The sequence below is a fragment of the Coregonus clupeaformis genome, chromosome 32 (assembly GCF_020615455.1).
Source record: "Coregonus clupeaformis isolate EN_2021a chromosome 32, ASM2061545v1, whole genome shotgun sequence".
Taxonomy (NCBI): domain Eukaryota; kingdom Metazoa; phylum Chordata; class Actinopteri; order Salmoniformes; family Salmonidae; genus Coregonus; species Coregonus clupeaformis.
Window position 1 is genome coordinate 6,339,672 of NC_059223.1, and position 13,658 is coordinate 6,353,329.

The following is a 13,658-nucleotide window of genomic DNA, read 5'->3' on the forward strand; positions in this document are numbered from 1 at the left end:
TGTGAGAAAATTGTACCAAATGCACAATGTTTCAAATTTTCGAAAATGTGTTAAAGCTTTATTCAGATCAAAGTTTAGACAGTGAATAAACTAACATAAATACAGAACAATAGATTCAGGTCATACTTCTGTGCACCCATAAATGAACTATATAATCCTCATATCATATAAACTCACAACCGGCAACAACATGCATACAGGCTATTCATAATCATGTGATAAACATAAACTCTTTTACACAGCAGATCACACACACAGTCTTTAAATGACTCAATTATACAAAAAGGTCTGGGAGCAAAGGAGCAAACGTATGCCACAATCCTGGTTTCTTCTCTCTCGCTGATAATGTAAAACAAAATCTGTTCTGTCGTCAGGCTACATACAGTCCAAAAGGAGGAATGGAAAGATCCTTGATGCGTTTTAACATGTTTTTTTTTCTTTTCTTTTTGACACCAGCAAAGCACAGCCCTTCCAGTAGTACCCATCTCAAAGTAATTATAGCCCTATTAGTATGGTAATTAATCAAAATCTAAATATTGTAACATAGTTTAAATCTTCAGATTTTTCACAAACCACAACATTTAAGGGATAAAATAATTAAAACTACAAAGGAAGTAAAAATACATTTCCAAAGACATTTTTTGTAGCTGGCATGCATGATTTTAAAAGGGTCCAATAGGAACGGAGCGTTGTCCACACAAACAACTTCAAATCAAAGAGGAAACGGAGAGAGAAACGAAAAGGTGGTCGATGGTTCATCTAAAACCGCAGGCTTTCGGGTGAGATCCGATTCGCGGCAATCCCGTTTTCAGATTTTTTGGATCTTCTCCCCGACGCAGACAGGGTTTGCTTTCCTGATCTTCTCCGCTGCGTCGGCCTTGTAGTTGAAGGTGCAGTTGTGAATGTCTGAGTACCGGTGCATGCTGCAAAACACGTTGCCGCATCGGCAGTCGAAGCCTGGGTACACAGAAGGCAGAGTTTGAAGGTAAAAAAAAAAAAATGGCTGATCGCCAAATGTGTCTCCTGGAAATCAAGTACACACACACACAGACAGACAGAGAAAATGGGCAACAACTAAGTCACTGCACTGAGCCAACAGGAGAATGTGTGTCAGAACCTTACCCGTGAGGCCCACTTTCTTGCGGCAGGAGAAGCAGCGATTCTTCTTGGTGGCTTTGGGTTTGTCTGAGTCCAAGGTTTTGTCCTGTCCGTCTACAGAGGCCTGGTCCGTGTCCTCGGATACCGATACAGACACTGGAGGGATCACACAGAACAACAACTTTACCGTATCGCCTTCTCAGCGCATCAATACTACTGCAGCTTTATAGGAATCCCCAATACCCATGCTTTTCAGGTGATGGCACTACATTTCACTGTGCTACAGACTAGGCCTACTATGCTTGTTCCCACTGTTTTTAACATATTTTCAGTAGGAAATAAAAAGGGATGAAAAAAGTATGCAGACATTTTTACGACGCATTTGCTTTTCTTTGGTTTTTATTCACCTTTTGACCATAATGGGTAGAAACGCTTAGTTTATCTGGCACAAATACAGCGCCCTTTCCCAGTAATGGTGAAAATAAGTCAGAAAACAACAGAACAGAAGTGACTGGGTTATTGCAGGATGCCAGTCGTACTTGCCTTTGGGTAAATGTATACACACAGTAAACATTCAACTGTAAGAATTAAGTGTTAAAATACTAACCAGTTCCTTTATTGTTCGTTTCTTGATATTTTTTCCTCCTATTAACAAAGTAAACATTTTTATATACGTGTCCTTTTTACGTTTTTTACAAAACCCATGTTGTACAGTCTTGACCAAATGGGTATGTATGAAGGGACGATTTTTAGAAGGTGCCTGAAGATTGGGACTGTGTCCCGGTACTCTGAAATACGGTACTCCTTTCTTCATGACCTATCCTTCATTACCTATGTACAGTACTGGATGGGGTTTCTACAACCCCCTTTCACCCACCATGACATGGAAGACCAGCGGTCGGAGAGGAAAGGAGACAAGGTAGCCATTGGGATTCAGTAGAAACCAAACGGAAGGAAATGGACCGAAACAGGGAGGGAGTACCTGAACTTGTCCACTAAGAAATGCTTGTTTTGCTACGGTGTGCACTTATGAATACGACCCAGGCTTTGGCCACCCTTGTTGTAGGGGAAGCAGCTAGCAGCTGTTCAGACTCTCACCATCTCTAGAACTCACTCAACCCTCTCTGTAAAAGCTTATAAGCCATGATGACCTAACCATTGACAGCCGTCTGTTCTGTCTGTGTGCGTCCCAAAAGGCACCCTATATACACACACAGCAGTGCACTACTTTTGACTAGAGCCCTGTGGGCCATGGTCAGAAATAGTGCTATAAAGTGCACTACATTTTGACCAGAGCACTATGGGCCTTGGTCAGAAATAGTGCACTACATAGGGAATAGGGTGACATTTGTCTCGATTGTCCTCACTGACCCTTCTCTCCATCTGGCTCCTCTAGCTTCCTCTTGCGACTGACTGACTTCCTGTCCTGGCTATCCTGGCTTCTCATTGGCTGACTGGCCTGTCTATCAGGGCGAGTCCCTGAGCTACCTGCTGTGCTGGGCTCCTGCTGTTCACTATCTACAGCTGCTCTACATGGTGCTCGCTCTGCACACATAGACATACACACAGACACACACTTTAGCAACTGGTTTGTCATTCAAAACTAAAAGCTTAAAACACTTTTGGGTATTTTCTACCATTCTAAAACTATGTTCCTCTTTAACAAATGTTGAATTGGGTGTATGTACTGTAACTGTTCTAGAAGACAGTAGACAGAAACACTAGAGAACCAGTGTAACTGTTCTAGAAGACAGTAGACAGAAACACTAGAGAACCAGTGTAACTGTTCTAGAAGACAGTAGACAGAAACACTAGAGAACCAGTGTAACTGTTCTAGAAGACAATAGACAGAAACACTAGAGAACCAGTGTAACAGTTCTAGAAGACAGTAGACAGAAACACTAGAGAACCAGTGTAACAGTTCTAGAAGACAGTAGACAGAAACACTAGAGAACCAGTGTAACAGTTCTAGAAGACAGTAGACAGAAACACTAGAGAACAAGTGTAACTGTTCTAGAAGACAGTAGACAGAAACACTAGAGAACCAGTGTAACTGTTCTAGAAGACAATATACAGAAACACTAGAGAACCAGTGTAACTGTTCTAGAAGACAATAGACAGAAACACTAGAGAACCAGTGTAACTGTTCTAGAAGACAGTAGACAGAAACACTAGAGAACCAGTGTAACTGTTCTAGAAGACAGTAGACAGAAACACTAGAGAACCAGTGTAACTGTTCTAGAAGACAGTAGACAGAAACACTAGAGAACCAGTGTAACTGTTCTAGAAGACAGTAGACAGAAACACTAGAGAACCAGTGTAACTGTTCTAGAAGACAATAGACAGAAACACTAGAGAACAAGTGTAACTGTTCTAGAAGACAGTAGACAGAAACACTAGAGAACCAGTGTAACTGTTCTAGAAGACAGTAGACAGAAACACTAGAGAACCAGTGTAACTGTTCTAGAAGACAGTAGACAGAAACACTAGAGAACCAGTGTAACTGTTCTAGAAGACAGACAGAAACACTAGAGAACCAGTGTAACTGTTCTAGAAGACAGTAGACAGAAACACTAGAGAACCAGTGTAACTGTAATCCAGCAGGAGAGGATTGTGTCTGAAATCCTTCCTGAAATTCCTAGGCTGAACTTTGGGCTTTCTCTACTACCGATCTCTAAGCAAACAGAGATGGGACAACAATGTGTGTCTGTGTGTAGAACCACCCCTCGGACTGAGATTGACTGCAAGAGGGTATGAGGTGAAGGGTTTCCATGGTAGTGAGCCAGCGTTGGTCAGTGTGTGTGTGTGTGTGTGAGAGAGACCTCACAGCCTCTCAGGCTATTCACAGGAACATGAAAGAGTAGCACGGCAACAGCACTATTGTGTGAATCCTAACTTGAGATTTGCCTGCATAACTCAAGTATTTTACGTAAACCATGCATTGATGTCAATGAGACCACAACGTGTAAATTGTGCATTCATGTCAATGACATTTTTGCACAGAAATGTGAGTTACACACGCAGATCTCAAATGAGGATTGACTCGTCCCTATGAGAAAAGGTTTGTGGGAAACACGCTGGTAATACACACCCTGTATCTCTTCTGTTTTCAGGTCTTCTTCAGACGTGGCTGTACTCTTCTCTTCTGAATGAGTAGCTGGTGCTGCCGTTAAGAGTGACTGGCTAGATACAACACTGAAAAACATAAATAAAAGTGTTCAATTAGCCTAAAGCATGATCCATCAGTTGGTAGTCTGGATTAGAAGACTAGCTATATACAGTATTATGAAAATGATACACTTGAAGATTTCAAATGTAATCCCATTCAGGAATTTTCTGAAAATGCACCGAACGGAAGAAAACAGACTGTAAAATCCAATGACATGGGGCTCATTGTCATCAACTATGGCAATCATATTACAAAGCATTTCACCACTAATGTCCACCTCACTGTCAGACACAGTCAGAATGATTGGCATTGACATTTACATTTGAGTCACTTAGCAGACGATCTTATCCAGAGAGACGCACAGTTAGTGGCAGCTGTTGAAGCAATAAAAAGTGTATTAAATCGATAAAACTGCAACGACTATATAGAATTGAGCAGTACTCAAATTCCATACAGTGATTTTACAATTCTTTTTTATTTCAAATATTTTCTGTGGGTTTGAGAAAACAGTGTCCCTGTAGATTTGGTCGGGGCTAGGTATGGTACAGATAGGTAGACAAAGACAGAGCTCATTAGACAACCACAGAAGGTCTCGTCTGTCTTAACGCACACGCTGGGGAAACGGACATGGCATGTCAAGTGGAATCGGTCTCATAGAAGAGACAGAAACGTCCAGGGAGATGACATCACACTATTCAGACACAGAACCAGAGATGATGACTTCCTTGTACTGTACTCCAATGGGGTACAGGAAGACCATGGTGCAAAAATAACCTTCCCTTCCTCAGAGAGAACCCCTTAACGATTGACACGCTTTTTTTAAATGACACAACATCTTTTAATTTTGTAACAGGAAATAAATTACCCAGGTCTAAAATAATAATGAAACCCTGGGAATCCACTGTAATACTAGCCTTGACCCTACGTAGTAAGCAATGCAAGAACTACAAATAGCGGTGCAAAATGATTCAACGTAGTTACGTAGCAAAAATACACAGACGTGTGCAGGATCGCCATTTAGATGGGGTTTTATTTGTTGCCATTGCGGACGTACAGTAATAAATGTGTCTTTATAGAAAGGGGTATGTATATCTGGAGTACCTACGTTTCACATAGGCTAGTTTATTAAATTAATTTCCACATGGGCTGTGTATCATATACTGTATGTTGTATGGCTGGCTTGACATGGTGGTGGTGGTGTAGTGGTGGTGGTGTAGTGGAGGTGTAGTAGTGGTGTAGGTGTAGTGGTGGTGGGGTGGAGGTGGTGGTGGAGGTGTGGTGGAGGTGTGGTCATGCCAATAGCGTGTTTCAGAGAAGAGTAGCTGTATACCTACTGTACCTGTTCATCCCGGTGGCTGTGTCTGTGTGGGTCATGGCTGACGGCACGTCTACAGTACTGCTCTCTGAGCACTGGGCTAGGAGGGACTCTCCCAGGCTGCTAACCGCCGCCGAGGACGACACTGCAACGACAACACACGCTTCAATCAGAGCAGCCCAAAAGCAGAGAGGAAGAGGCAAAGCCAGAGAGTGATAACTAGACACAAAATCTGTCTTCGCCAGCAGGTGGCGTTGTTCTCCTCTTTTATTTTGCTCACCAAGCAAGGAGTTTTTGTATTTAGGTCAATGATTGTAGAATTTGATTAACCAAAAATATGATGGCTTATTTGATCGAATATACGTTTTATAATGCTTAGGTTGTTACGAGTGTACTGATATAAGTAGGACATCCTGGAAACTTGGGAGAAAAAAAAAACACTTTATATCGGAGTTGTGCCTGTTGTTCACACAGGTACAGTGAGGGAAAAAAGTATTTGATCCCCTGCTGATTTTGTACGTTTGCCCACTGACAAAGACATGATCAGTCTATAATTTTAATGGTAGGTTTATTTGAACAGTGAGAGACAGAATAACAACAAAAAAATCCAGAAAAACACATGTCAAAAATGTTATAAATTGATTTGCATTTTAATGAGGGAAATAAGTATTTGACCGCTCTGCAAAACATGACTTAGTACTTGGTGGCAAAATCACAGAGGTCAGACGTTTCTTGTAGTTGGCCACCAGGTTTGCACACATCTCAGGAGGAATTTTGTTCCACTCCTCTTTGCAGATCTTCTCCAAGTCATTAAGGTTTCGAGGCTGACGTTTGGCAACTCGAACCTTCAGCTCCCTCCACAGATTTTCTATGGGATTAAGGTCTGGAGACTGGCTAGGCCACTCCAGGACCTTAATGTGCTTCTTCTTGAGCCACTCCTTTGTTGCCTTGGCCGTGTGTTTTGGGTCATTGTCATGCAGGAATACCCATCCACGACCCACTTTCAATGCCCTGGCTGAGGGAAGGAGGTTCTCACACAAGATTTGACGGCACATGGCCCCGTCTATCGTCCCTTTGATGCGGTGAAGTTGTGAAAAACACCCCCAAAGCATAATGTTTCCACCTCCATGTTTGACGGTGGGGGTGGTGTTCTTGGGGTCATAGGCAGCATTCCTCCTCCTCCTCAGACGGCCCTGTATATGTGCTTTCTTGAGCAGGGGGACCTTGCGGGCGCTGCAGGATTTCAGTCCTTCACGGTGTAGTGTGTTACCAATTGTTTTCTTGGTGACTATGGTCCCAGCTGCCTTGAGATCATTGACAAGATCCTCCCGTGTAGTTCTGGGCTGATTCCTCACCATTCTCATGATCATTGCAACTTCACGAGGTGAGATCTTGCATGGAGCCCCAGGCCGAGGGAGATTGACAGTTATTTTGTGTTTCTTCCATTTGCGAATAATCGCACCAACTATTGTCACTTTCTCACCAAGCTGCTTGGCGATGGTCTTGTAGTCCATTCCAGCCTTGTGTAGGTCTGCAATCTTGCCCCTGACATCCTTGGAGAGCTCTTTGGTCTTGGCCATGGTGGAGAGTTTGGAATCTGATTGATTGATTGCTTCTGTGGACAGGTGTATTTTATACAGGTAACAAACTGAGATTAGGAGCACTCCCTTTAAGTGTGTGCTCCTAATCTCAGCTCGTTACCTGTATAAAAGACACCTGGGAGCCAGAAATCTTCTGATTGAGAGGGGGTCAAATACTTATTTCCCTCATTAAAATGCAAATCAATTTATAACATTTTTGACATGCTTCTTTCTGGATTTTTTCGTTGTTATTCTGTCTCTCATTGTTCAAATAAACCTACCATTAAAATTATAGACTGATCATTTCTTTGTCAGTGGGCAAACGTACAAAATCAGCAGGGGATCAAATACTTTTTTCCCCTCACTGTATCTGCCCTCTCATTGGATAGAATGGTCCAATCTGATCTTTCCTCCTCCCGACTGCCTTCCATTTTTAAAGACATTTATTTTCATTGAGTATCTGCTCAATAACGGATAATCTGTGCCAAAAGTCACTCACTCAAATGAGACATTGTCTAAAGTTACAGTCACTGTCTGGAGTTACTGTCATCATCATTAGTCTTTCAAACAAACTTAAGTCCTTTTTTTTGTAAACTGACTTCTTCATTGTGAAATAGTAAGTCCCAAACATCAGCAATCGTGCTCACTCAGTCAAAAGTCAAATGGGTCAGTGTCAATATTTTCGTCTAAGAGGACTTGTTGGATTGATGAACTCAATTATCATTAATAAGATATTTGAAAGCTCTGTGGTATTTCCTCCCTACTCACCTGGTGGACTGACTCGTCCATTGTTGTTTTGTCTCTGGAGGAAGTCCTTGTAGCACATCGAACACATGCCATTGTTTCGCGGGTTGCTGTAGAAACCACAGCCCGTGGTGCAGAGCAGCGGCCCCTGGCTCTGGTTGGTCTCCTGGGCCATGTCCCTCCTGTTGAGGTCAAGAGGTGAGAGTTCAAAGGTCAATATGGCTATCACGCCGTTTCAGGATTGGACGCTGCCTAGGTCTAAAACATGCTTAGGTATTGGTGAAAGCCAAAGGGTAGTTTCTTGAAAAGAGAGCAGAGATGCCAAGTGTGCTGTTGCAAAAGGCTATAGGCTAGGCTATGCCACTTAGCAGACACTTTTATCCAAAGTGAGTTTTAGTACTGTGAGAGTATACATTTTTAGAATAAGTATGTGATCCTTGTGGTAATTGAACACACAACTGTGGTGTTGCTAGTGCCATACTCTTACCAAATGAGACACACAGGACCAGAAGAAAGGAAGATTCTACTCTTCTAATCTCTAGCCAGCTGGCCGTAGCATTCAACGTGGTGTAAGCCTAAACAAGTTGGTCATAATTCCCTAGAAAATTCTAGAAGTTGTTTGTTGCATCACAATGCCCGAGCATTCTATGGCAACACAATGACCTAAGCGCTGAAAATGTGTAATCACTGGTACTTAGGCTATCTGATATTAACACATAGCTCTCCTATGTAGATGAATTGCTAAAAGCAGAAGATAATACAAGTAATAATAAAAGCTACCACTAATCTCTGACCAACCGACTGCTGAGTGTGTATGATGTCCCTCTCACTTCTGCTTCTCTCTGGGCCAGCCTGCCCTTGTAAGGCAGTCAAAACAAGATATAGTCTATGTGCAGAGTTCAAATGTGCTGTATTAAAATCAGACGAGGAACCTAAGCCTCACAGTCACTCTCCTGTATAACAAGTGACAGACTTGAGAGAAGAGGGTAAGAAGAGGGGTAAGGAATGAGGCTGCTTATGTCACCAGTAGAACTGGATATGAGTGACCTATACATAGAGACTAACTACAGGTAACATATAGCCTCGGCGTAGGCCAACAACTTTATGTTGTTGAATTACAGCTCACCTTTTATGTTATACACTAGGCCAGGGTTCCCCAACTGGCAGCCCACAGTTGAATTTATTTGGGGGGACACTAAAGAATGCAAAAACACCACCAAATAATTTTGGAGATCTTTTCCAAAGTATTTCCACACAGAGAGAGATGTGATCGTATACAAATCTAAGCAAGATTTGAAATGACTGTTTTAGTCAAATATTATATCTGTTTGGGCTTCTTGCGGTCAATTTGCAGTTTACAAATTATTTGTAATTATGTTCTGACCCCCCGACCATCCTCTCAAGAAAATAATCAGCCCGTGGCTGAATCTAGTTGATGATCCCTGCACTAGGCTATATAATTGGGCCTAATCCATTCTATACGGCCTCATTTTCTGTGCGGGGAACAGCATTAGGCCTAATTCGATACAGTCTACTGCTCCATAGCCATGTCGATAGCCTACACTCTTCGTAACAGTTAGGCTACTATGTCAAAACATCAAAGAAGCCACAGATAAATGAAAACACTGCTAATGTGGCATAAGCTACATTAGGATGCATCCCAAATGACATTATACTAGACCCTGCTCAAAAGTAGTGCACTATATAGGGAATAGGGTGCCATTTGGGATGTAGTCTAAACTAAGCCTGGATATGGTAACACTGATCTGGGTAGTAGTAATGTAGTGGTGCATTTGCTGGGTTGGTAGTAATGTAATGGTGCATTTGCTGGGTTGGACATCTGGTGTATGGTTTAGTACACTATAATTTTGTCTGTGGGAGACAGGATAGGGAGGGCTGCTTCACTACCCTGAGAATGCATATGAAAACTATACAGAAAGCATAAGCTTTAGTGAGTGTGGACGTGTGACGCCAAAGTGTCGTCAGCATTGTAGTGGACTCCTTGGTAGTACGGAGAGGACATCATATGACTTCATCGTGACATGGACTTCACCAGCCTAATTCTATCTTTTACATAAACAGAGTGATTTGACTGAAAGTCAAAGAGAGAGAGCATAATCCAGTGGTAATCTCAGGGACTGTCTTTAATCTGGGTGGATAGCAACCACTCACAGAGGGGCTGAAATACCAAGATTACCATGGTGAAAAGAAAGCTAGCGATACAACAGCAGGTTAACTCAATGAAGATCATGCTAACAGTGAGCTGAGATTCACTCTCTTTCTATTGCTACAGCCTGAAAAGATAGACCACCTATAGGCTCTCTTTTTGCTCAGGTCCTGTGCCACGTTTAAAACTTTGGCTGTGCCTGTGTGATTTTTCTCCTTTGATCTGAAATAGCTTACTGGGGGAAGAGACATGCAGGGGTCCTAAATAAGAATTTTGTTGGACGGTGTATACCAGGGTTCTTCAATTCCGGTCCTGGAGGGCCGAAACACCTCTGTTTTTCATCCTCTCCTTCTAATCAGGGGCTAATTCAGACCTGGGACACCAGGTGAGTGCAATTAACTACCAGGTAGAAATAAAAAACAGAAGTGTTTCGGCCCTCCAGGACCGGAATTGAAGAACCCTGGTGTATACCATGTGTATCCCGTACATACAACTTGAAACGTAATATACCCAGAGCTCGTATTTATGAAGCGTCTGTGATCTAGGATCAGATCCTGCCTGTCCATAATAATGTGATTCATTAGGCTAAACTGATCCTAGATCAACACTCCTACTTTGAGACTCTTGATAAATACAGGCTCAGATCTCAGGTTCAGAAGATCAGCACCATTCCATTCTGTCCATCTCAATATTACTGCCATTTTAATTAAAGTCCCTCCGCGCTGCCCTTACTTGCACCAATCATCGCCCCCTTTCTCTCCCCCTGACCCCCTAGGCTCCACCTGATGGTGATCTCCAGATTAATTACAGTGAGATTTTATGATGGCCTCCTCTAGTCTAGATTATGTTATGTAATCTGCCATTAAAATCTACACTAGTAACAATCCCACACAAACACACAATACGCACATAAGGGAGAGAGAAACTCGCACACACGTCAACGATGCATATAGACCGAAATCAGATCACAGCTTGAGTAGGCTACGTGGAAGCAATAAAACGTGGCGACTTGACACACAGAAGGCTACTTTCTCAGGTTGAACATAGAAACAATGTGGACTGTCTTTACTGCAGGCAAATGAGAGATGCTTCAGCCCAAAACAACGGCACCATAGTATTCCCTACATAGCCCTACGGGCCCTGGTCAAAAGTAGTGCACTATATAAGGAATAGGGTGCCATTTAGGACCCAGCCCTGATGAGAGGTGAATGAGTCGGAGAACACAACAAGCATTAGACCTACCTGGAGCTGAAACTATGTCTGGCATGTCATTGTTACACAGTACAGTAACGCGTCTTTAACGAACATGGTGAGGAATCCAATATGTAGGCTAGCCTGAACAACTTCCCTAATCATACTAAACAGGTAAGAGACATAAGGCCTATCTAAATGCCAAAACATTTGTGTAGACCTACACATTCAGTTTAGCTGAAATCTGGAAAACAAACTTATGAACTCCAGCTGAAGTCTTGTTGCACACATCACACCATAGGCTAGGCCAGTGTTATGTCATTGGCCTAGTTGTGTAACTATGTTTTCAAACCACAGTGAACCAGTTCAACAGAGACTGACACACAGTCACACATGACTATAGGCTACATGCTGACTCTCACACAGATAGGCCGACACATTCACCTAGAGCTCTGCTGCGGATAGAGCTCTCTCCTCTACTAGCAAGGATGTCATCTGAGGGTATCGGCCAGGGACTTGTAATTGTCAGCTGATTTCCATAATGTGGTTTGTGGGACCAATGTAACTAAATAACTGTTGTTATAGGCTAGGGTAATAGCCTACTAGTGTTGTTTGAATAGGCCAACACTATCCAAGTCACAGGAACCCATAGCCATAGGCTAGCCCACATTCACATTACATCACGTGTTAGTCTACATTATGATTTGCCATTGGCTTTGTTTATTTAGCTAATGAGCTATCATTTTAACTTAACAGCTACTGCGAGTTTGCCTGTCTTGCTACAGATACAGCAACACTGGGTCTCTACTAGTAAGGATGGACCTAGCAGCAACAGAGGAAGCATGGTTTGGGTCTAGTCCGTTACCTCCATTGTGACTCGAAATAGTCCAATATTAGCTCTGTGATGCAACAAAGTGAAGGGCATTGTACGACAACGTCATAAAAGCTATTTGTTTGTCCTACTCCCAGGCACATGAGCTACAATATCTAACTGGGAAAACAAATGCTGCCATCAACTACATAACATTACCCAAACATATAATCAGACAATATAAACTAGCAACAATTAACCTAGTAAGGAGCTCTTACAGTAGCTTGCAGTGAGTGTAGTAAATTGCGATTAAAATCACACGGAACTGTGTGAAAACGGTTGCTGAAAATCCCCAGCCTAGCCTGTATTATCGTTTCATTGCCTGCCTCAACAGTGCCCAGTATTGTTCAAATAAGTGCATAATTGTAACAGGCAATTTAGGTAGAGACAAATAACGTTGGTTGAGAATAAACCTGAAAGGGTGTCCTTCACAATCATGTAACTTTGTATTGGACCAACCTCAAGAATCGTCTCAAATTCCACCTCTCTCTCTTTCTACTCCTCTATTTCTTCGTCTCTACACCAGCAGATTACATCCGACATCATACACAGAATGATCCCACAACGTAACGTACTCTACTGACTACACATAATCCACTGTCATTGGCTGTTTGCTTAGTAAACCACGCCCATATATAATTATCGTCTTTCACAAATTAAACGTCAATCATTTACAGCCTTTTAAAAACACAGCTGGTTGGACAGGGAATGTGAAAGTATACACCCGCCATAAAATTGACAAAAAACAAGCAGTGACAAATTGTCACTGACAATAAAATATTGTAACGTTAGCGGCCTCTTAACTAGCTGCCATTTATCAGTGTAACGTTAAGCAAACGTGATCTACTGTACGTCTAAGAAGTTGCTGACATCAACATGATGTAGTTAACTAGCTTTCCAACTCGTCTGCTGACCTTTTATAGTGACATCTAAGTTTAAAATAGGGAATGTAAAAAATAAAAAAAAGATAGCTAGCTAGCTAGCATCAAGTGTTAAAGTTCTGTGCAGGCTAGCCGTCCTTCGACAAGTGGACAGTGGACACTAACCTAGTTTAAGGACCGAGGTCATACAGTTACAGTAGCTAACGGGGTTAGCTAACTAACTAGCTAGTAGCACTGGCAGGATAGTACATCGTATATCTAGTCACACTAACGTTAGCTAGTTAATGTTCGATAACTTAGCTGTACCAGAACATAGATGCTGTAGCTAAATAAAGATCCAAAGCATCGTTAAAAGTTAGTGCGATATCTACTGGCTAGTCTGTTAACTACCCACCCAGACCTATCAGTAGCTAGCTAGTTTGAACTGACGTTGCTTACCTTCTCTGTTTACGCTTCTGCTCGTAAGTAGCTAGCTTCCCCGCGACAACTTTCTTGGACTTCGGAAAATAATATCTAGCTAAGAAACACGAACGATTGTAGGCTTGCTCGCTAACTCAACGCGGTATTGTTGGGTCGGTCTTTTCTCGCCTCTTCCCTACCCCCAACCAGACACTGCCTGTTTGTTACTTTTTTCACTTAAAC

The 13,658-nt window shown here is 42.3% G+C and overlaps 1 protein-coding gene across 5 annotated transcripts; it reads right to left on the reverse strand.

Annotated features, from left to right (window-relative positions):
- Nucleotides 1-29: 29 nt before the first annotated feature.
- On the reverse strand, nucleotides 30-13,653 carry zfand6 (zinc finger, AN1-type domain 6). 5 transcript variants are annotated; one of them, XM_041899121.2, is made up of 7 exons: nucleotides 13,455-13,653; nucleotides 7,931-8,088; nucleotides 5,598-5,727; nucleotides 4,190-4,293; nucleotides 2,470-2,643; nucleotides 1,123-1,254; nucleotides 30-957 (listed from the first exon to the last, which is right to left on the reverse strand). In XM_041899121.2, the coding sequence occupies exons 2-7, from the start codon at nucleotides 8,079-8,081 to the stop codon at nucleotides 809-811; spliced, it is 840 nt and encodes a 279-aa protein (XP_041755055.2). In that variant the 5' UTR covers nucleotides 8,082-8,088; nucleotides 13,455-13,653; the 3' UTR covers nucleotides 30-808. The 5 variants fall into 5 exon arrangements, with proteins under 5 accessions (XP_041755055.2, XP_041755057.2, XP_041755056.2 ...); XM_041899123.2 differs by having other exon boundaries at nucleotides 5,607-5,727; nucleotides 13,455-13,648; XM_041899122.2 differs by lacking the exon at nucleotides 13,455-13,653 and adding an exon at nucleotides 12,595-12,699.
- Between the last annotated feature and the right edge of the window lie 5 nt (nucleotides 13,654-13,658).

What these genes read in the sequence shown, in the direction of transcription:
- zfand6 (XM_041899121.2), bottom strand. Translation starts at nt 8,081, where the DNA reads ATGGCCCAGGAGACCAACCAGAGCCAGGGGCCGCTGCTCTGCACCACG. An exon ending in TGGACGAGTCAGTCCACCAG is followed by an intron (nt 5,728 to 7,930) that starts GTGAGTAGGGAG and finishes TTGTCGTTGCAG; the next exon opens with TGTCGTCCTCGGCGGCGGTT. An exon ending in GGGATGAACAGGTACAGTAG is followed by an intron (nt 4,294 to 5,597) that starts GTATACAGCTAC and finishes TATGTTTTTCAG; the next exon opens with TGTTGTATCTAGCCAGTCAC.